At 36.0% G+C, this 21,019-nt stretch overlaps 1 protein-coding gene across 3 annotated transcripts; it reads right to left on the minus strand.

Annotated features, from left to right (window-relative positions):
• Positions 1–1,861: 1,861 nt before the first annotated feature.
• On the minus strand, positions 1,862–17,575 carry LOC103710501 (nuclear transcription factor Y subunit A-7-like). 3 transcript variants are annotated; one of them, XM_039131958.3, is made up of 6 exons: positions 17,347–17,509; positions 11,888–12,090; positions 9,193–9,338; positions 6,765–6,833; positions 6,450–6,614; positions 1,862–2,460 (listed from the first exon to the last, which is right to left on the minus strand). In XM_039131958.3, exons 2-6 carry the CDS (start codon positions 11,913–11,915, stop codon positions 2,191–2,193), a joined length of 678 nt encoding a protein of 225 aa, XP_038987886.2. In that variant the 5' UTR covers positions 11,916–12,090; positions 17,347–17,509; the 3' UTR covers positions 1,862–2,190. The 3 variants fall into 3 exon arrangements, with proteins under 3 accessions (XP_038987886.2, XP_089781408.1, XP_088560240.2); XM_089925282.1 differs by lacking the exon at positions 17,347–17,509 and adding an exon at positions 13,444–17,318; XM_088704114.2 differs by lacking the exon at positions 11,888–12,090 and having other exon boundaries at positions 17,347–17,575.
• Between the last annotated feature and the right edge of the window lie 3,444 nt (positions 17,576–21,019).

A 21,019-nucleotide genomic window follows, 5' to 3' on the forward strand; every position in this document is an offset into this window, starting at 1 on the left:
ATCAAATTCCATAATAGATATTTCACACAACTTTTTTAGAAAAGTAGATACTCAAATAAAATAAGCCACTCTAGAATATGCTACTTTTTCATGGTCAACCCACGCATCATATTCCCATAAACCAACTTTTTGGAAAAAAAATATTGCGATAAAAAAAATTCTTCCCACGAACCAAACGAGTCCTTAAGAGTTTGTTGATAGAACCTTAATCAAGTTTCTTTTTATAAATTAAATTAAGAGAAAATTATTGGACGCTCAACTTTGGACCAATCTCAAAAATACTTCTTCGATTTTAAAAAATTTCAAATGGATATTATCAAATTTGCAAACCGTTCCAAACTAGTCCAGCAGTTCATCGGGACTATTCATCCACTTGTACAAGTCTTAAAATTAGCATATCTTACAAGAGGGAGAGGGAGAGGGCATTTTCGTCAATTGAAATAGCAGGCGTTATCCATTAGTCAGAGAGTTGAAGGATTAGTTTGGAATGGTTTGCAAACTTGAGGGATCCATTTGATATTTTTTAAAGTCAAGGGGTGCCTTTGAGATTAGCTTGTATATGAGGGGTGTTCTTATAATTTTTTCAAAAATTAATATTATCTTGGTCCATAAAATAGGGATAAATGAATGTGTTATGTTAAATTTCAACAAAATCTTGGATATGGGGAAAAAAAAATCTTTGCCTATATTTCTTTGCCCAAAAGATTTTAACTTTGACATTAATACCTTTTTCTTCATTAGAACCACCTTGATTGAAACCGAACATGGACAATACCTTTCCAAATTTATAATCAGCCTAATGGTTTTTTGTCTTGAGAACAAGGAAACAGATTCCTGGTATCAATTCAAACAACTTTACCAACTTGCTTAGCTGACATCTATAATCCATCAAATATTGAAAGGATATACTTCCCTTCAATGAGATGCAAGTATAGGGTTCAAGTGTATCATTTACTATTTACTTGTATTTTTCACTTTTTCTTATAAGAAGTATGATAGACAAGAAGCCCAATGTAGTAACAAAGTAATGAAGGGAAATGCAGGAGGTCTTCACTAACTTGACTAGTTGACGACAGCAAGCCATATCAAATGTTGATAAGTCAAGATCGGCATAAAGTTCATGCATCAATAGTTATTTATACGCACATGTGCGTGAGAGAGAGGAAGATCAATACAGCTAATCCAATTTATTTGCAGAATCCTTTTTCCATTGCCTATCAAATAGTCTTCTTATTTACAAATTAGTTTAATTTGACACTTCTAAGTATGAAATTACCCTACTGTGCTGTGTTACCCTACTGGCTGCCCCCTCCCTTTGAAGTCCTTCTGGTGAACTTTGATGGTGTTGTTAGAGACGGTCAAGCTGCAGCTAGTGTCATAGTAAGGTATTATCAGGGTGCTTTGATTCTTACTGGCGGGAAGAAATTACCTTACTGTATCGTTCCTTATACAGAACTCATAGGAGCTTGGCTTAGCCTCTATTTCATACTTCATCATTGTATGCTAAAGATGTTCATTTGCAGGGTGATTCAATTGGATTGATTCCCAATCCAATTGTAGGTTTGATCATTCTCCTGCATTTCAGGATATGATGCTATGGAGGAGACACTTTTAACTCTTTTGTTGCTTCAGACATCTGTTGTGAACGAAACCAAGCTGCTGACTAGTTAGCAGCCTTTGCTCTGAAGGGTGAACCCAGACTTGGCTCGTATTTTGTTGGCTGATGCTCGCATGACTTCCTATCCCCGGCTTATAAAACACAGAACGTTCAAAGATTTGATAAATATAGGGGATTAAATTGTCAATCTTTCTTTGGTGTTGCAGCAAAGCGTAGCAGCTCCAGTCAATGCAAATGTCCATATAGAACACAAGAAATCTTCACTGTAATTACCTAGCAAAGTCACCTAGTCCAAGATACATATTCGAACAGTAAAAACCTAGGGGAAAAAACAAAAAAATCCATGCTTCTACTTTACAGGAACTTGTGAAGTATTTTGTCAGCTAACCGCACATTAAACTCTCCTAAGGCGGAATGAACTTATCATTGCGGGGCTACAACCCAACCTGAGAAAAACTCTAAATATAGTTTCCCACCGGAGACTGTTCCCGCAGACACTATACAAAGCCACTTGCTCTTCCAATCATCCAACGTCTTATTCCTGCAAGAGAAGACTACATGTTGCTTCTGGCTCATTGTCCAAGAGAGTTGGGCAAATTAACAGGTTTTTCTTTATCATCAGAGACCGCAGCATGCTGCTGATTCTGAGAATACAAGTTATCGGAAGCTGGATAATTGGATGGCTGGACCTTGTCATGTGAGGCAACGTCATTCTGTTGATTTTCTTCAGACCTGGAATTAGAATTCTGCTGATTCCCTTGAGACTTGGAATTAAGAAATCTACCACCAGATCCCCTAGCCCTCTTTACAGCATGCAAGTGGCGGGACTCATGTAAATAAGGCTGCAGGAGTTGAATTGCAGAATGTAATTAGGATTATATCCATCAATTCATAAGAAAGATAAAAAGGCCATTATAAGTAAATATTTTTATAGCTACAGTAAAAAAAACCTCAAGCATACATATTATGTCTTATGTCCAAGAAAATATTTAAACAAACATGTAAGCTAAGGTAGATCTGTCTAGCACCCATGATAAAAAAGGCAAAGAAGATATTTTCAATGCTGGAAAACCATGAACAGGTAGGCGGCAGACATAAGCAACACATAAAGGGCATGACTGCAAGTATCTCAGGCACATACATGATGTTTTCTGACCTTAGGAATATAAATACAGCCCAAAAGCTTGATCTTAATAATAACGAAAGGAACAATAAACAGCCCATAAAAATGTTCATCTTCAAGAACAGGAATTAACCTCTTTAAATATGTAATTTTGTTTTTAAAAAAGGTAAGAATAAACTAAATGGTGATTAGCCAGAAATAGGGCTCAAAGTCCATCATCTTGCGCTGATGAGATATCTTACATCTCAATATTTACAACTCAGGGGATTAGAAGTAATAAATGATCTGCAAATATATTACAGTAAATCATTGAGAGATAGCAGTGCCCAAACACAATTACCAGAGAAAAGAAAACTCACGCAAATGCTTACTGAAGTGAGTGGACCAACAAATTATCTATCATGAAAAGTAATAGGACTTGCAGAACATTTTAAGAAATAAGCTTAAACAGTGCCAGGCAGCTACTAGTTTGAGCAATATCACGGATGACATTTCCATCCAGTTTAGTTTCAACTTCTGGATACCACTATCATGGTCATCAGTCTGATGACAAATCAAGATTCTAGGCCACCTAAATTGCAGGAACTGGCTGCATATGAAAAGAAATATGCAGACTTGGCTATTTTCATACAAAGGAGCAATTGGAGAAACTAGCGAGCACAAAGCATGGTTTAGAAACCTGGTACTAATATTGATATTGATCAGTCTCCCGTTTGTATAGTACCATACTGATGCACGATATGGTAGTTCGTGCCAGCACAGCAGCCGGGAACTTTTATTTTTTTTTTCTTAACAAATGTTATGAGCATTACTGTTACTTTAGGACCAAAAAAAGCAATAAATAAATGTAATGGGAGAAAATATTTATATTTTAAATAATTATTTTACAAAAAAAAAATGTATTGATATATACTATTACACATCGGAAAATCAACTTGAAATGACATAATGTGACCCTCCTCTTCCCTTTTCAGATATGGTAATTTTTAAGCATTTTTTATATAGAAAAATTCAAAAAAAATGAGTGGAGGGAGTTGTTAACCCTGGAGTCATGTTTCTAGGCTTCAATCCAACCGAATACACCGGAGTCCTCACTCGTTCTACCACTCAAAACAAAAGAGTAGGTGGGTAAAATGGGAAGACAACAAAAATATAAAAGGTGGAAGACCCTTGTTGACTCAATACGACCAGTACCCCTCACTTCAGCCCGACTTGCCGACAACTAAAAACCAACAAGAATCCTGAGTGACAGTCCTTCACATGCAATACAGTGCAGCCAGCACGGACAAGCACTCAAAATCTTAGGATAAAGTGTAACAATCCGGAACCTCACCCAAAAAGGCTAGCCGGAAGGCATTATTTAGGTTCTCTGATCCTATATAAGTACTTACAATCTACCCAGCAAATAACCAATATGGGACTAAACACACGCCCGCACAAATCCTCATATACTCTCCTTGTTTAAGCTCTGACGTCCTCGTCAAGCTAAGGGTTCAAATCTAATCACAAGCACCACGATCGGCCCATGGTCAGCCCCAATGAATCCGTGCATATCTTCCAGTCCACATAGATTATGGGTCAGGTCCGCTCTGATACCATTTGTAACAATCTAGGACCACACCCAAAAAGGCTAGCGGAAGGTATTATTTGGATTTCTTGATCCTATATAAGTACCCAAGATCTACTCAGCGAATAACCAATGTGGAACTAAACACACGCCCGCACAAGTCCTCACATAAAGCATGTTCGACGTACTTGGTAAATTCTTTTTTTTTCACTAATAGATTTTTAGTGGGAAGAATCAGCAAGATTCTGGTAGGTCTAGTGCAGGTGAAATGCAGCAAGAGACTAAAGCAATCCTGTATCATCCATCTGGCTTGTCAGCATGCTAGGAATATATTTGTGCTTAATGTGGTATCAGATGCCTCAGATATGGTAATTTTTAAGCATTTTTTATATAGAAAAATTCAAAAAAATGAGTGGAGGGTGTTGTTAACCCTGGAGTCATGTTTCTAGGCTTCAATCCAACCGAATACACCGGAGTCCTCACTCGTTCTACCACTCAAAACAAAAGAGTAGGTGGGTAAAATGGGAAGACAACAAAAATATAAAAGGTGGAAGACCCTTGTTGACTCAATACGACCAGTACCCCTCACTTCAGCCCGACTTGCCCACAACTAAAAACCAACAAGAATCCTGAGTGACAGTCCTTCACATGCAATACAGTGCAGCCAGCACGGACAAGCACTCAAAATCTTAGGATAAAGTGTAACAATCCGGAACCTCACCCAAAAAGGCTAGCCGGAAGGCATTATTTAGGTTCTCTGATCCTATATAAGTACTTACAATCTACCCAGCAAATAACCAATATGGGACTAAACACACGCCCGCACAAATCCTCATATACTCTCCTTGTTTAAGCTCTGACGTCCTCGTCAAGCTAAGGGTTCAAATCTAATCACAAGCACCACGATCGGCCCATGGTCAGCCCCAATGAATCCGTGCGTATCTTCCAGTCCACAGATTATGGGTCAGGTCCGCTCTGATACCATTTGTAACAATCTAGGACCTCACCCAAAAAGGCTAGCTGGAAGGTATTATTTGGATTTCTTGATCCTTTATAAGTACCCAAGATCTACTCAGCGAATAACCAATGTGGAACTAAACACACGCCCGCACAAGTCCTCACATAAAGCATGTTCGACGTACTTGGTAAATTCTTTTTTTTTTTTCACTAATAGATTTTTAGTGGGAAAATCAGCAAGATTCTGGTAGGTCTAGTGCAGGTGAAATGCAGCAAGAGACTAAAGCAATCTTGTATCATCCATCTGGCTTGTCAGCATGCTAGGAATATATTTGTGCTTAATGTGGTATCAGATGCCTCAGATGGGGGTCTCAGTCCCCTTTCTTAGGGATTATGTACTATTAACTAAATTGATAAAGATGGATGCTTGTTCTTGGCCTCCTAAAGGCAAGCAACAATTTGCATAAAAGATGCTGTAAATTGTTCAATGCATAGTTACTCATATGAAAGGGATAACAGAATTTAACCAAGAAAAGTGGGTTTGATGCAGCAGATGACTATAGGAAGTATGAAACAGTCTTTCATTTTCTTTTTATTTGCTCAATAGGCAAAATCTGAACCAACCAACTCACTAGAAAGTCCTTAAAGATGAATTGAGACAAACAATCTGGGCATCATTGTTCAATTTATATGTCTGTATTGTCACAGTTGAACATGCAACTCGAGTTGGCTATGGAAATTATTGCGGGCTATAAGCAATTTTGGTGGCTAATGCAGAATACCAGGGTAAAGTAATAAAAAGAACTTCATCCAGGCAAAGGACTTCAGCAACTGGGAATTTTGAACACATTCTATTGTCTGTAAGTCCATATTTATGGATCTGATAAAGAAAGACAAGTGACATATGACTCCAACAAGAAAGAATGAGGTGCAGGTAATGCAATAAATTCAATAAACCTAGAGTAAATGCAAGAAATAATGATAATTAAGAAAAGAATTAATTAGTTTTTTTCTGCAAAATTTGTTTTTCTGCAAATTTTGTAGTACACATGGCAGGATTAAGAATTCAGTCCAAGTGCAGCCACTACAGAAGCCCTCTTGAAAACAAAGCTTGTGGAGATTAGCTATCGCAAAGGGAACTAGGAGAGAGAAGGGAGTGTGGATCATAGTTCCAGATATAGTACCTTGCGAGTTTTGATCAATTTATTTTCTGATTCAGCTTTTGCTCGAGATTGCCGACGCCTTAATATACCATGATATTGTTTTGCATTGACATATACAGGTTCTTCAACTGCCTCAGTTGGCAATGGCACTCCAACATGTTGCATCCCCATCATTTGTGGTTGCATCTGAAAACAGTAGTAATTGATAAACACCAAATAAATACTAAAAGGAACATAAAAATTGTAATTTATTTCATTAAAGCATTTGACATCTAGATAAAACAAAATATGCATGTACATGTTTCCATGTATTTTACCCAAAGGTCCCAAACATACCACCGTCTGTCCATAAGCAGCAAAAACACCTCCAGAGTAAGGGTCAACAAATGGGTAAGCAACCTGAGCCTGCCAAAAAGAATATGCTTCAATACATCTAGTCATGTGAAATTAAGGAATATTATCAAACTACACTTTCGTATATGCGGTCTGATATTTAAATTTCTTCTACAAAATACCACAGATTTTAAACAACACGATAATATTTGAAAATCCGTGGGCATCATTACCCCCAGATTGATGTTTGATTCACTTGCTATATACTTATACGGCAAAACAGGCATTGTTGTCCAACAAAATTGCAAATCTAGACATGATGGAAAAGGTAGAATAGATGTCCGAGCATGTGGATATAGTAACCAAAATACTTTGAATCAAAGCATTTTAAATACATGGTGAAGTATATAAAAACTTAAATATACATAAATAAATCATATAGCTATTCCATAATGTAATGTAAATGAAAATAAATAAAATCCAATAAACACAAGCAACGACAGAAAAAATATTTCAAAATTACAAAATCTGCAAGTTTAGAATCGGCTTACTGGAAGACTGAAAAAAATGAAAATGTAATCTCATAGCCACATTAATGTTGTACAAGAATCAAATATATATATATATATGCATATATATGTATATATATGTGTATATATGTATATATATGTGTATATATGTGTATATATATGTATATATGTGTATATATGTGTATATATGTGTATATATGTATATATATGTGTATATATATGTATATATATGTATATATATGTGTATATATATGTATATATGTATATATATGTATATATATGTATATATGTATATATATGTATATATATGTATATATGTATATATATGTATGTGTATATATATATGTATATATATATATATATATATATATATATATGTATATATATGTATATATATATATATGTATATATATGTATATATATATATATGTATATGATTGCAAAGCATGGCCCAGGACCCTCATAACTTCCCCAAATTAGAAAAAAGAAGCAATTTAGTAAATCAGAAATGTCAGACAAAGATAACACTGAAACTGAGTGGCACTTTCCTATTACTCCCTTCTCTAGCAGCTGGTACAGAACAACTGCAAAAGGATGAAAGTGCAATATTAATTTAGTGATTTTCATTCTTTCCTTCTTTCTCTCTTTCCTTTGTTCTTTTGTTCCTGGTGAGATTTGGGAGCCGTGCTAGTGCTTCGCTTTGGAAAAGAAGCCTCGTCTCCGAGATGGTTCATCTGCCAAAGTATGGCATTTCTTCACTGGTAGGGAGATGCAGGTTGCTTGTTTAACAATTCTAGATAGTCACCTCAGTTGTTTCTCTACATAAATAACTTAATCTAGACTGTGTTGCTTGTAAAACTAGAACTACAAACTTATAATAACACCAGGTTTTATTGATCAGAGATTTTTTTTCTTTTTTTTTTTTGTGTGCGCGCGGCGGGGGGGGGGGGGGGGGGTGTACCTGAAGTGACCATTAAGGGAAAGCCATGTCATAACCTCATTTGGATAAAGGTGACATTGATTGATAGATCTGTAACTCCAATTGCCTCGTTAATGGGTGATTAAATCATCTACGTACAGTAACTTGTCACTACAACTGGAGGCATGCTCAGGTATACTAAATCGGTTTATACAAAATCTGAAATGAATGAGTTTCATGAAAAGACTTGTTTGGTTACTTCTGCAAAATCTATTCTGTAAAAACTGGCAGGTCATAAAATCTGAAAAATGAGTTTGCTGCAAATAGGTCTCCACCTGTAATTCAGAATAATACTTTACAGAAAATTAGGTTTTGCAATTATTTGTTTTAACAAACCTTACAGACAACCAAGCAGCCCTTAGGAGTCCTAATATTGCAAATGCTAATCTTCAACCTCCCACAATAGAATCATTTTCCTTGCCTGCTACTCCAATGGATCCATGTAACACCATTAACAGGAAATGTTACCAAGAAAATGATATAAGTAACTTATTGAGTTGGCATCAAAATGCAACAACTTTACTTCCTATTTTTCATCGTAAAAACTTCAACTGAACCTTCAAAGGGGAAGAATGCCTAGAACAGAGATGACTAATTGTTCGGGGGGCAAACAAGACATAACATATCTGGCAGACATTGAAACTACAAGCAAAATGTGAAGAAGACAGCTCTCCTCCATACGAAGAGACAAGGCGAGCAAGTACTTAAATATGACAAACGAACCTCGATATCAGAATAGGGAGGAAAAAAACACAGTTCAGCATACCCATGAGGTCCATGAAGCTGACACTAAACCTTTCTACATAACAGAGTAAGAACAAACAACAAGCCCCATCCTCAGTCTCATATAGTCAGTGGCAAGTTCTCCCAAAAGTGAAAAATGAAAAGAATCCGCCCCTATAAACAGGTATAAGAACAGTACCACAGCATGTCCTGCTTCAAGATGACCTGGAGAAATCATGTAGCCAACAGGTGTTGCCATGCCAGGTTGAAAGTTTCCAGTTGCAGGAGCTTGATGCTGGACCTCAGGTTGTGTCTGCTTTTGTTGCTCATCAGGTCCACCATCATCTGGATCATTATATACAACATGAAAAGAACAAGAACACTAAGTCCAATGTTAAACCTAGATAAATAACATAAATCACATGAGGTAAACAAATAAAAAATCCGACAGAACAGCACTCAAACTTTCCACACCAAAAACAAAGAGGGGAAAAAGAACTACGAGCATAGATCCACATCAACTTTACCATGCAGAAAGACTAAATCATATGAGAGTAAGACTAGAAGTACATCCAACGGTATCTACATGCCTCAGAAACAGTCATGAATTAGTGAAGGTGGTGTAGTGCCATCTGCAGATTCCAAGAGAGGAACTGTAAAGTGGACACAACACCCCCCACCATCTGCGCACACCATTCCCACAGTTCACCCAGGTTATTGATGCAATTCAAATAAAGCGCATGATGAGGGTTGAACAAGTGATTTCCAATTACTGATTTTGGAGGGGGTTAAAATCAAGCTTCATGTTACTCTGAGGGACTATTCACCTGCTTTGATCATGTTTCAGTGGATAATTGAGGTTTAAAAGCCCCTTTTAGACCATAACTAAAATTTGACCCACAAGTTAAGTTACTGAACATTCCACAAGTTAAAAGGCCCCTTTTAGACCAAAATTGGTTTATTTGAGGGGGCCAGTCCATAGGGGCACTATAAATGGCATCTAAGTCCACACATCATCTCCTAACTTCACTTCCTCAAGGGGGCTTCTCTTTCTTGCTCCATTCTTTTCTTTGAGAGATGGTTCAAAAAAAAATTCCGGTATCTTGCATAAGTTGGTGGGGTCTTTTGGGATGTTTTTAAAGTTTCAAAAGAGATAAGTTGTTGTCATATCATCTTTGAGTAAACAAAAAGTGTCTTGTCCCATCTTCAATAGTTATCCCTGTCTAGTTCGATAAGTGTCAAGGAATCACCTTTTAGATCAAGGGCTGTATTACGCAGTCAGGTTTAGATGTTGGGTTTGAGTGTATCTAGGAGCCAGGTCCATGTTGTTGTCATATCATCTTTGAGTAAACAAAAAGGTTTTCTTGTCTCATCCTCAATAGTTATCCCTGTCTAGTTTGATTAGTGTTAAAGAACCTTTTAGATCAAGGGCTGCATTACAAGAAAAGATTTAGGTGTTGGGTTTGGGTGTTACTGGGAGCCAGGTCCATATTAACCCCAAATTTTAGGATAGTAGGGACTCGGCCCAAAAAGATCCTAATATAGACATGTCATCTGAGTGTCATTTAATGCTTAGGGCCTGAACATTTTTCATTTAACTTTACTTCCCTGGTGTCAATTATATGCACACTTATGCATTGGTTTACACTTTACACACATCTATACAGTTCTTCAATCCTTTATGCACAAGCCAGGGATCTAAAGTTCAATTGTTATTAGAACAAAGGGCTGGAAATGAATTTTTCAATCAACAGGCCCTCTTCATTAATGGAAGTTGAAACGGAGATTGAAAGTTATTTTGTTTCAAGAAAACCTGATTGATGGAAAAACAACTATCCATCAAGCGTGCTTCTTCAATAAATACATGCATTGCAGCAGAAGGAAAAACAACTGATCTTGTGATCCCCCCCAAGTCCATGGCCTCCTTCCTGTTCCACGTTCGATCCCCTACATCAAGGTTGGCAAGCCATCTCCATCTACCAACGATCTCCTCTGGCCATGGGTTGTCACAACTAGCCTATATAGCCATCACCAGCCCGCCACCACCTAATAAGGTGCCATATCACCACCTCCAGTCCTCTCCCCCCCTGCCTCCAGCTTCCCATACCTCTCTCTGCAACCAAATTCTTGGAATGTATGTCAAATGGATATGCTTGAATGTCAGGCACAGAATCCACAACCTTCTGTGTCACATCTTGTCTCCATAGGTATACTAGGCTATATAGCTGAGTCCTGGCATCAGATATCAAGGGTTCAATCTAAATAATTTTCTACAGATCCGTCATCTAGAAGAAAATTCTATCCAGAGACCAAGTCTCTCTCTCTCTCTCTTTTTATCCTGTCATGACAAGTCTTATTTAATATCAATCCACATTATCCATATCTTCTCTTTTTGCCAAGTGATCAATTAGAGCCATCCACCCTTTAGGAATCAGAATCCATCAACACTGCACAATATATCTCAGATCATGCATGCATTACAACGCACCTAAGCAACCATCGATAACAACAAGACAAAACATCAACAAAGCAACAGGGGGAGTGAATTACAACAGCACCACTTCAGTGTTAACGTATGCTGAAAGACTTATAATCAAGCATTTAAAGATCCAGCAATACTCCAATAACAGTATTGTTACTATTGCATTTTTCCTTTTCCTTAATATCCTTCAAAACAAAAAAAAAGTTTGCTAAAAAGCACCGCCATCTTCGCATCAGTCGACATAATAGCTTAAAGTTCAAGGCAGCAGCAGGAGTTTATAGAATTTCAAAGGATTGAGCATCAGTGATCACATGGTCAAGACCAAAAAAGTAGTGAATTCAAGCCATCTAGCATGTGGATCGCAAATACAATACAAAATGGGCAATCATTTACAGAAATTAAAAAAAATTACCAGATATGTTGTGCACAGAAGAAGTCATGACTTTATGGAAAATTCCTGGAATAAACTGGAACTACAAGAGATAAGAAAGCTCAGACTGAATTTGCAAAGGAAATGGGTCACAGTCCCAGCCAAATATTCTTAAGAATGCCACTTGCAAATTTCATAAAATCTTGACCCTCAAAGTTTGCTATACAATTGGAAGAAAAGACCACCTGAAATCCAAATCAAGAAAAAAATCAGAATTAATGATTAGCCTAACAACTAAAACATACAAACGGATTTAAATTTTTCACAAAAATCAATAACCAAACCTATTGATCAGATGGTACCTGAGTTACTCCAGGGGGCTTTTTTTTTGGCCTGTAATTAGGCAGGTTTCAACTGCAAATCTGCAATTTAGTTGCAGGCATCTAAAACAACTGTTTGGATGCCTGCAATAGCAACAACAGGCTGCATTTTAACTGCAAAAAAGAGCCCAAATCATGGAAATGGGCTCTGCTGGTGGATGTAGTTCCTGTTGCTATATTTGTTGCAATTGGAAGCAGCTCTCAAAGGAGTCCCTTCACCACTCTCCAATTGTTGAAATTTAATCTTATATAATTTTAACATATTAAATATATATTAATTATTTTAATAAATACATTGTGAACTATAAATTTAATATTATAATAATATATACAAATATTATAATATCAAATAATTTTTATTATAATATTGTATTTCAACAAAAATCATTGTAGCATGATGTTTGTTATCATAATATATAATATAATAATATCAATCATTTTTATATAATATTTTTTATAAAATAGTTGGCTAATACTATAATACATATTATAATTACATTTTTTATTACAATAATATGCATATATATTATAGTATCAAACATATTTTGATATACCAATTAAATAATAATTTCATAAAACTACTAACTTTTTATTAAATTTTAAAAATAATAAAATAATTATTAATTATAATAGGAAAAGTAAATTAGTATACTAGTTATTATTTTAATGTTATTATTATGATCTTAATCCGCTCACTTAACCATTATTATTTTGTTATTATGTTTCTTATTATAGTCTACATATAACATTAAAATAATAATCATAATTATATAATAATTGCTATTGTAAAAAAATTACTAGTTATTAAATTACATGTTATAAATTTATATATATGATTATAATAACAAATATAATGGTTACAATATCAAATTATTTTATAGGAATAAAATTACTATAGTACTTTTTCACTCGAAATTACAAAAATAATATGATAATTACTATAATATAATAGAAAATTATAGTACTACAATAATTATTGGTATAATGTAATAATAATCACTTCACAATATAACTTGTATTATTAGGTCATAAAATATATTTTTGATTATCATCACTATATCATAATAATTCTTATTATAATCTATACAATATTATAATAATAATCATCATGATTGTATTATCATAATTATTAGATAATATTTTTTAGTTATTATAACAAAACATATTATAAATAAATATATGTATCTATGATAATAATATATCTACAAGTTACTGTACCTCTTTCAGCATCACACAACCAAGCAGCTGCAATTGTAATTGCATGCAATTAAATTACAAACAAAAAAACAGCCCCTAATACTTATTCTAGGTTTCCACAAATGGAAAGCCAACTAACACTCAAAAGCAATTCCCAAGATGGACTAACGCAAGCAAGATGTCAAGACAATTCAGGTTTTTCACATGCACATGCATGCAGACAGTCATGTGCATAGGCACTCATGCATGCACATAGACAAATGTACATTGATAGTGCGTCCTTGCCATAGGTTAACCCCTTTTCTATTTTTTTAAATTAAAAAAAGGGATTTAAGAAATATATTTTGAGCAAGATCCAGTGGATGAACATGCACCAAAATGAAGCTGTACTATTATGTAAACTGATATGGTTTAACACAAGGTGTGGACGCAGTCATCATTTTCCCAATTCATGACACAGGTTAACATTATGGGATGATTGGAACATTTAAAATAAAGACAGAAAGTTGAGATTTTTTGATCTTGCCTATATACTTTACTATGTGAAACAAAAATATGGATGATTATATGCAATAATTCTTAACCACATTGTTGCAGTGTTTGTCTACTTTCCCCTCTACCAACATACAACTAATATCTCTTATAAATTTTTACTGCTGCTACTGATCCAAAAAATTCACACACACACACACAAAAAAAAAAGAAGAGAAAAACTAGTGATGAGCAATCTATCCAGCATGAGTACAAATTGCTAAAGCAATACATGATAGCATCATATAATTCATTTGTACATTGCATGTTATCACTTAATCTCAATAAAGCACTATCGCCAATGTTATATTCTTATAATTCGTAACTTACAACAGAAAAATGCTGAAATTTAGTTCCTATAAAATATAACATATTTAAGTTTTAACTTTACATACACAACCCTAGAAAGCCTTCATCTTCAACAAAAAGAAAACCAAATTAAGCTGTCAGTTATCCAACTAGCACGGCTCTGCAAATGCCATCAGCAAGGTTGAGCAGTAAGGAACTGTCCGATGAGTCATGTACTAAAGTTCACCATGTGTCATCTTCTTTCACTAGTTCATATGTTTTCAAGAATTAAGACCCTAAAAATCCATCATCTCCAAAACAGGACTGAGCAAAGCCATTTATGGTGTTTCCAGGAGAATAAGAACATAACAAATGTAGCAATGCATGCCCCAAAGTCAAGAGGACAGCAGCATAATATGCTAATGACAATGCTATGCAGTGATACCTGAACATTCATGTCTAGTTCCAACAAACCTGTGTTGGATAGGTATCCATATCAGATATGTGTCAGGCACTTGGATGCTTATGAAATTCTTTGTTTGCAGCCTTTAAGAGTTTGACGGAGATCTAAACTCTAGCAACAACGAGTTAAACCCTCCATTTTGATGTTAGAAATGAGTATGATAAGAAACAATGTATATTGAAAGACCTTACAGACAATGTCTTCTATTTTAAAAGATAAAACGTAATAACTATTTAACTAAAACTATATTCTATCCCAAATCTACATTTTTTCTATCTTGCCAAGTCGGACACTTGAATACACATTTGAATTTGATTCCAGTGTCTGTGTCTATGAGACACTGACATTATGATAGTAATGTAGTCCCCCCTGTTTTAAAAATATTACAAAAACTATAAAAAGAAATTTCACAACATGTCAAGCTGTACATTAGATTCATTGTGAACCTATATAAAGCTATTTTGCATGGGAGATGTGCTATATAATTTGAAACTTCAAAGAGTGTCATCGAGACGTAGATTAGATAAGAAATAAGGTGAGAAGAGATTCTAACAAGTAAACAATACCAAACTAATGCATATGAGGGTTGCAGATTGACAAGTTCATTGTTAGATTCCAAGTTAGCCAGAGATCATTGATTTTTTTTTTCTTTTAGATCCATTGTTTTTGTTTATTCTCTCTTTTCTTTTGGTCTATTAAGTCAATAGTGAAAACTTCAGTGTTCAAAGCTTTGAAGGGCTTAAATTGTCATGTGGCTTAGTTTAACTAAAACCACCACATCACCAAATAAAATAAGTCACAGTTCACAGTGGAAAAGTCATTCCCTAGAAAGAGGTTGAAGAATGCGTGTTAAGGATCTTGCACACAAACAAGATAATGCTACATATCCCAACAAGGCCCACCTTACCACATATGATTGGCTCTACCCATTATACCAAAGGACGATCCATCAATTTTTTACAAGGATGATCCATTATTGTTTAAGAAGTTTCATGAATGGCACTGAATCTGATATCAACCCTTTAAATTACCATCAAAATCTTGAGGTTGAAGAGTAACAAACTTACCTTATTAGTTATGCAGTTTAAGTTCATGAAACCAGAAATAACCCCCCTAAGATTCTTAGTTATGCAGTTTAAGCTCGTGAAAACAAAAACGATCCTCTAAGATTCTCACAAACTTTCATACAGTGTAAAGGAGGAGGCAAAGCTTAACTAAATCGTCCATATAAATATAATTCACAAAATGTATAGATTTAAGGCAATTTTTGTGCAGGAGGTCAAGGGATTGCATCAAACCTAACCATTAGTTTGAACTTGATAAATCTGCACAGCATCGAATGAGAGTTAGCTGCATATAAGGCCCTAAATCTGCACACACACAATCCTAAGCAAGCCGCAGCTGCAGCCACATAATCTAAAGCAAGCCGCAGCTGGAGCCGCACAATGAATATAAGTTGATTCTCTTTTGGCCCATGTGCCTTGTACCGCATATAAGCAATGCAGTGCAGTCGAGGGACCACATCTGTATATGCAGGGACAGATGCAGCCTCGTGCACTATGCATTTCAAAATACTGGGCTCAAAAATGCATATTGTAGTTGTCAAAGAAGATATACCAAAATAATTTCATATCACACACAACAGTATTATTTTCTTAAGTTACAGTATTGATCTCATAGGATCCTCCTTCTGGTATGAAATCCAATTTAACTACTCTCTCATCAGTTTCAAATTGAATAACTTATGAGCAACCTGGGCCTAAAATGGGCTGTACAGCAACATAATACAAGAGTTTCCATCCAATGCCTCCAAAATTAACTTGATTACAACATCCGCAATAGGAATTTCGTTGCTCTTTTTGATTTTCCTAAGCCTCTGTATATGGGAGATAGCCTTTTAGTGCTCAAAGATGGCATAAGCACATTTCTTGTAAAAGTGATGGCATTTATCAACTTATACATATGCCCTATCCTAAACATACTTCACTGCAAAACTGTGGTAGTAAGTCTTCTACCTATAGACAGCACGTCAGAACCTAATAATTAAAGAATGACCCGGATTAACAAAATGGAGTACTTCCATTTTCTGAAACGGCTTTGGATTATGCTAATACACAATCAGAGCGATTTATGGATTTATTCATATAAATTCATAAAAATATAGTCAAGTCCTAAAATCAGGAATCTACAGCCATGCACGTAAATTGACACCTAACACAGAGAACCAAGGCGTCGATCGAACAAGATCAAACGTCTAAAGAACCGCTAAAACAAAGGAAAGAAGAAAAAAGGAAACGAAGTCCATCTGGTAAAAGGAAAAAGAAGAAGAGCAAATTACAGTTAAAAAAAGAACAGAAATGATGCAACGATACAAGAAGAAAAATTCGAAAGCTCCGCGAAAGAACGTATTAGCAAACCCCACGTAACCGCAGAGGCCAAAACAGACCAATTAGGGTTTCGAACGCGATCGAATTGTACCTAATTAATCCTAAGAAATATTACCCGGAATCGGGAAAATTTGAGAGCAACGAAGAAATTCTACGAGATCGCATGCAAGATCACAGAGATACAATCAAAACCTAGATTACAAAACGAGGTTTAAATTCAGAAGCTAAAGAAGATTTTCTTCTCTCGTTCCATACCTGAAACCCTTTTCCTCTCTCTCTCTCTCTTCGCTCTGGCGGCGAGTGTGGATAGCTTCAAAACGGATCGCTCCCTCCCTCTCCAGAAGAGCAGAAATAAATTTTTGCTTTGGGCGAAGCGCAAGGCTACGACGCCCAACCAAATGCTAGAAGGTTCCATGCCAAATGGCACCAAACAATTGTTCCAATAATGAATATTAGTATGTCCAATCATCGTGTAACACGTGGAAATGGTACATGTTTGCCATCGTTGCGTCGAGTGATCTGGACCATTCGTTTAAATTAATGGGATCTCTTGGCTCTTGGGGCTGCTTTCCGGGTTGCCCGGATAGTGGTACGGCCGGAGAGGCGCTGGCGACCACTAACGGCTTCGCAGGCGGGTCGGGCAGCGGGGGGCGGCCGAGAGAGGGATCGGAAGGAGCCCTGCCCGCTGACCGGGGTCGTACGAGGTCGGTGGCCCACTTGCCCGTTCGGACCTGGATCGATCCGATGTGCCGCCTCATGACAACCGTTGGATCTCTGAGTACAGTGGGGCGACCCTAGGGATGGGATGGTAATCTACATACGGGATACGGTAATCACCGCTTGTGAGCTGGCTGGTTCCGTACGTTTTGAATCCTACCGTTCCAGCGGCGCGTTCTCGAAACCGGAGAAGAAAAAAAAAGAGCAAGTGGGAGAAAAAAAAGGAGAGGACACCTACAAAGGACTAGCGAAGCCCAGCGGAGGCTAAAGGGGCTGACGCCGAGAAAGAATGGCCGCTTAAGTTGCCAATTACTAGAAGAGACAAAGTGAGAAAGAAAAAGAGAGAGAGAGTGGAAAAGGGAGGGAGGGATGCCAACGGAGGGCCAACGGAGCCCGACGGAGCATGCGCGGTGATTGGCGCCTGGGAAGAAGGCTGCTTACAAAATTTGCTAATTCATAAGTAACGTCGGCAATTGATATGCCGACTTCACTAAAGAATTCGTAATTTTTTTAAGCGATCGACTCCTGTTTCAAACGAAACAAAGACTCATCCCCTTAAGCGGCCTTCTTTTCCGGCGCCGGCCCCCTCGCAACCTCCGCCGGCCTCCTCGGGCGTCCTCTCTCTCTCTCTCTCTTCCCCTCTCATTTTGTCTCTCTCTCGTCTGTTCGTTGTGTCGGTACGAGTCCGGCATGATATAGCGCGAGTTCGTATCGAACCATCCTGCTGGAGAACTGGTACGAAATTCGGTACCAGTTCCTCTGACCTTAGCGAGGAGCAATTGATCATTGTTGTGATCGCCTTGATCAAAGTAAAGTGTAACTTTCCATGCTTGCTCGCATGCATCACATGTAACATGTGCTTTACATGTATCCTGATGAAGAACAGACTGCTTCGAACAATCAAATGGTCCTATATATACCACGCCAACCTGCTTTCAGAACATACTTGTTTAATGAGCCATTGATTGGACTTATTTAACTTTTTTTGTCTAATTTATATACTATTAGAAAAAGTTTTTTTTTCTCTTTGGTATTCCGATCCAATTAGAGTGACCGATGGATAATATGAGAACAGCAGAGACTAAAGAGAAGTTATAGAACGAAAGCTAAAGTTGAAAATAAGTGCAAGAACTGGAGGGAGATTGCTTCCAGCTTTCACGTGGATCACAAAGATGAAGAAGCATAGCGGAATTGAAACTATCTGATTAAAATTACTATTGGATTGAATATGTGACTATAAAAAAAATTTAAACCACCTTTATAGCAAAGACAACCTGCTAAAGCCTCTAAAGCCGTCAAACTTGAGCTATACAACAACTGGATCAAACAAATAATAGAGAGCCTTTGTAAGGAATGCATTTGATGGAAACCTAAATAGCACTTTGGACAAATGCACCACATCAAACATAATCAATAACTTCATACATGTTCAAGGTTAACTAATAATATTGCAGTTTGAAACCGAAAGTTGTTATCTTATTGGAACATATTCTGATTCCATAGTTGCTTGATCCAAACTGGAATTGAATAATTTAATAAACCTGAGAAGTATGCAAGTATTGATCCAACTAAGAGTTAGTGAAGAGTGGTAGGGAAATTGATGAATGTTATATTCCAGATCATATTAGCTGGAGGAAACCCCAGAAGATGAATACTCTTCGGGGAAAACTATCATGCCAAGCTAAAAGTTTCTTTTTTCTTGATAACAGGTTTACAACTTATACCCAAAATGTAAACTTATACCCAAAAATTACAGATCATGCATAAAGATCCGTGCGGACGTGTGTTTAGTCCCACATCAGTTATTCGCTGGATAGATCTTGAATATTTATATAGGATCAAGAAACCCAAATAAAACTTTCCGGCTAGCTTTTTTGAGTAAGGTCCCGGGTTGTTACACCATGTGCTCTTACATTGCACAAGTTTGAAAGGATGTGTAATAACGAGCCAGTATTTCCAATCAATATGGAGGAACAGGTCTATTCAAGGAAGTTGTAAAATATTTAAGAGAGAGAGAGAGAGAGAGAGAGAGAGAGAGAGAGATGTTATTCTAACTTTCACAAGCCACAGAATTTGGACGGCTGTAGATGATAGGTTATCCATTAAGAAAATATTGTACAAGGAACTATCCACATGATAAGAATTCCATTTGAGCATATTTATGGAAAATACATATACATAGTAACATGGCACCAAAATATATATATAGTGCATAACTCCATGACATTCACATATGCTAAATGAAATAATACTTAACTACAAGTCAGTGGCAAGGCTACCGAAAACATCATTAGTCAAACTCGCATATTATAGTTTACCCAAAATTTATACAAGAAAAATTAAGGAGTTTAATATGTGGTGGTTTAACCACTAATGTCAATTAAAGGATCTAGAGATGCACCAGATTAGCTCCTTGTAAGTGCCAATGATTGAAAGCTTAAAAAAAACAAAAAAAAGAACTTTAAAGGTGAATAAAAAGAACCAGTTTCAAATAGCTTAAAAAATATAACAAATCATCCCTAGATGAGTAAAATCAAACATATCCTATCATCAGCGCCACAAAAAAACAAAGATATCGTCAATACATCGAGTATATGAGGTGGTCACTGCAAGAACGACTTAGGCATTAATAAAACAAAGATCAAACATATTATACTCGATGCCAAAGTGAAGAATACATCAAATTACAGGATGCTTAAATTCATACAAAAATATAATTAAAAATATCTAAACAATCAGGATGAGCCTCTCTGGTTCACTTCCACATTTTTTTCCTACATAGGCCCGTTTTGAGGAAATGTTGACGGTAAAGCTTTTGAAAGTTGTTTGCTATTCCGTAACTATATTTCTAAAATGCTGTAAAATTTTAACATATGTTTGGTTGGTAAATAAACTAAGAAAGTACTTTTAATACGACAAAATGATCATAAAAGACATTACATAGTATCATACAACGAAGCATAATAAAATATAATATATATTAATACATATATATATAATATAATATAATATAAATGTAATATAATATAATAATATAATAATATAGTAATATAATATTGTATACTATAGCATAATAATTTAATATAATATTAAATTATTTAACATAACATATTGATGCATTATGATACCATGTAATGTTATATTATATTTATAGTATAATACAATAATAAAAGTATAAAATATTATAACTATTAGTATAAATTACTTTTCC

This window comes from Phoenix dactylifera, chromosome 9 (assembly GCF_051530095.1).
Source record: "Phoenix dactylifera cultivar Ajwa chromosome 9, Ajwa_hap1_PhDact_Kaust_v1.1, whole genome shotgun sequence".
Taxonomy (NCBI): Eukaryota; Viridiplantae; Streptophyta; class Magnoliopsida; order Arecales; family Arecaceae; genus Phoenix; species Phoenix dactylifera.

Bases quoted from the DNA above. Each gene is read 5' to 3' on its own strand.
- LOC103710501 (XM_088704114.2), bottom strand. From the start codon at position 17,560: ATGATTGGACATACTAATATTCATTATTGGAACAATTGTTTGGTGCCA. The intron at 6,615-6,764 runs GTATGTTTGGGA...TACTGTTTTCAG, and splicing joins CTGCTTATGGACAGACGGTG to ATGCAACCACAAATGATGGG. The intron at 2,461-6,449 runs GTACTATATCTG...CAACTCCTGCAG, and splicing joins AATTGATCAAAACTCGCAAG to CCTTATTTACATGAGTCCCG.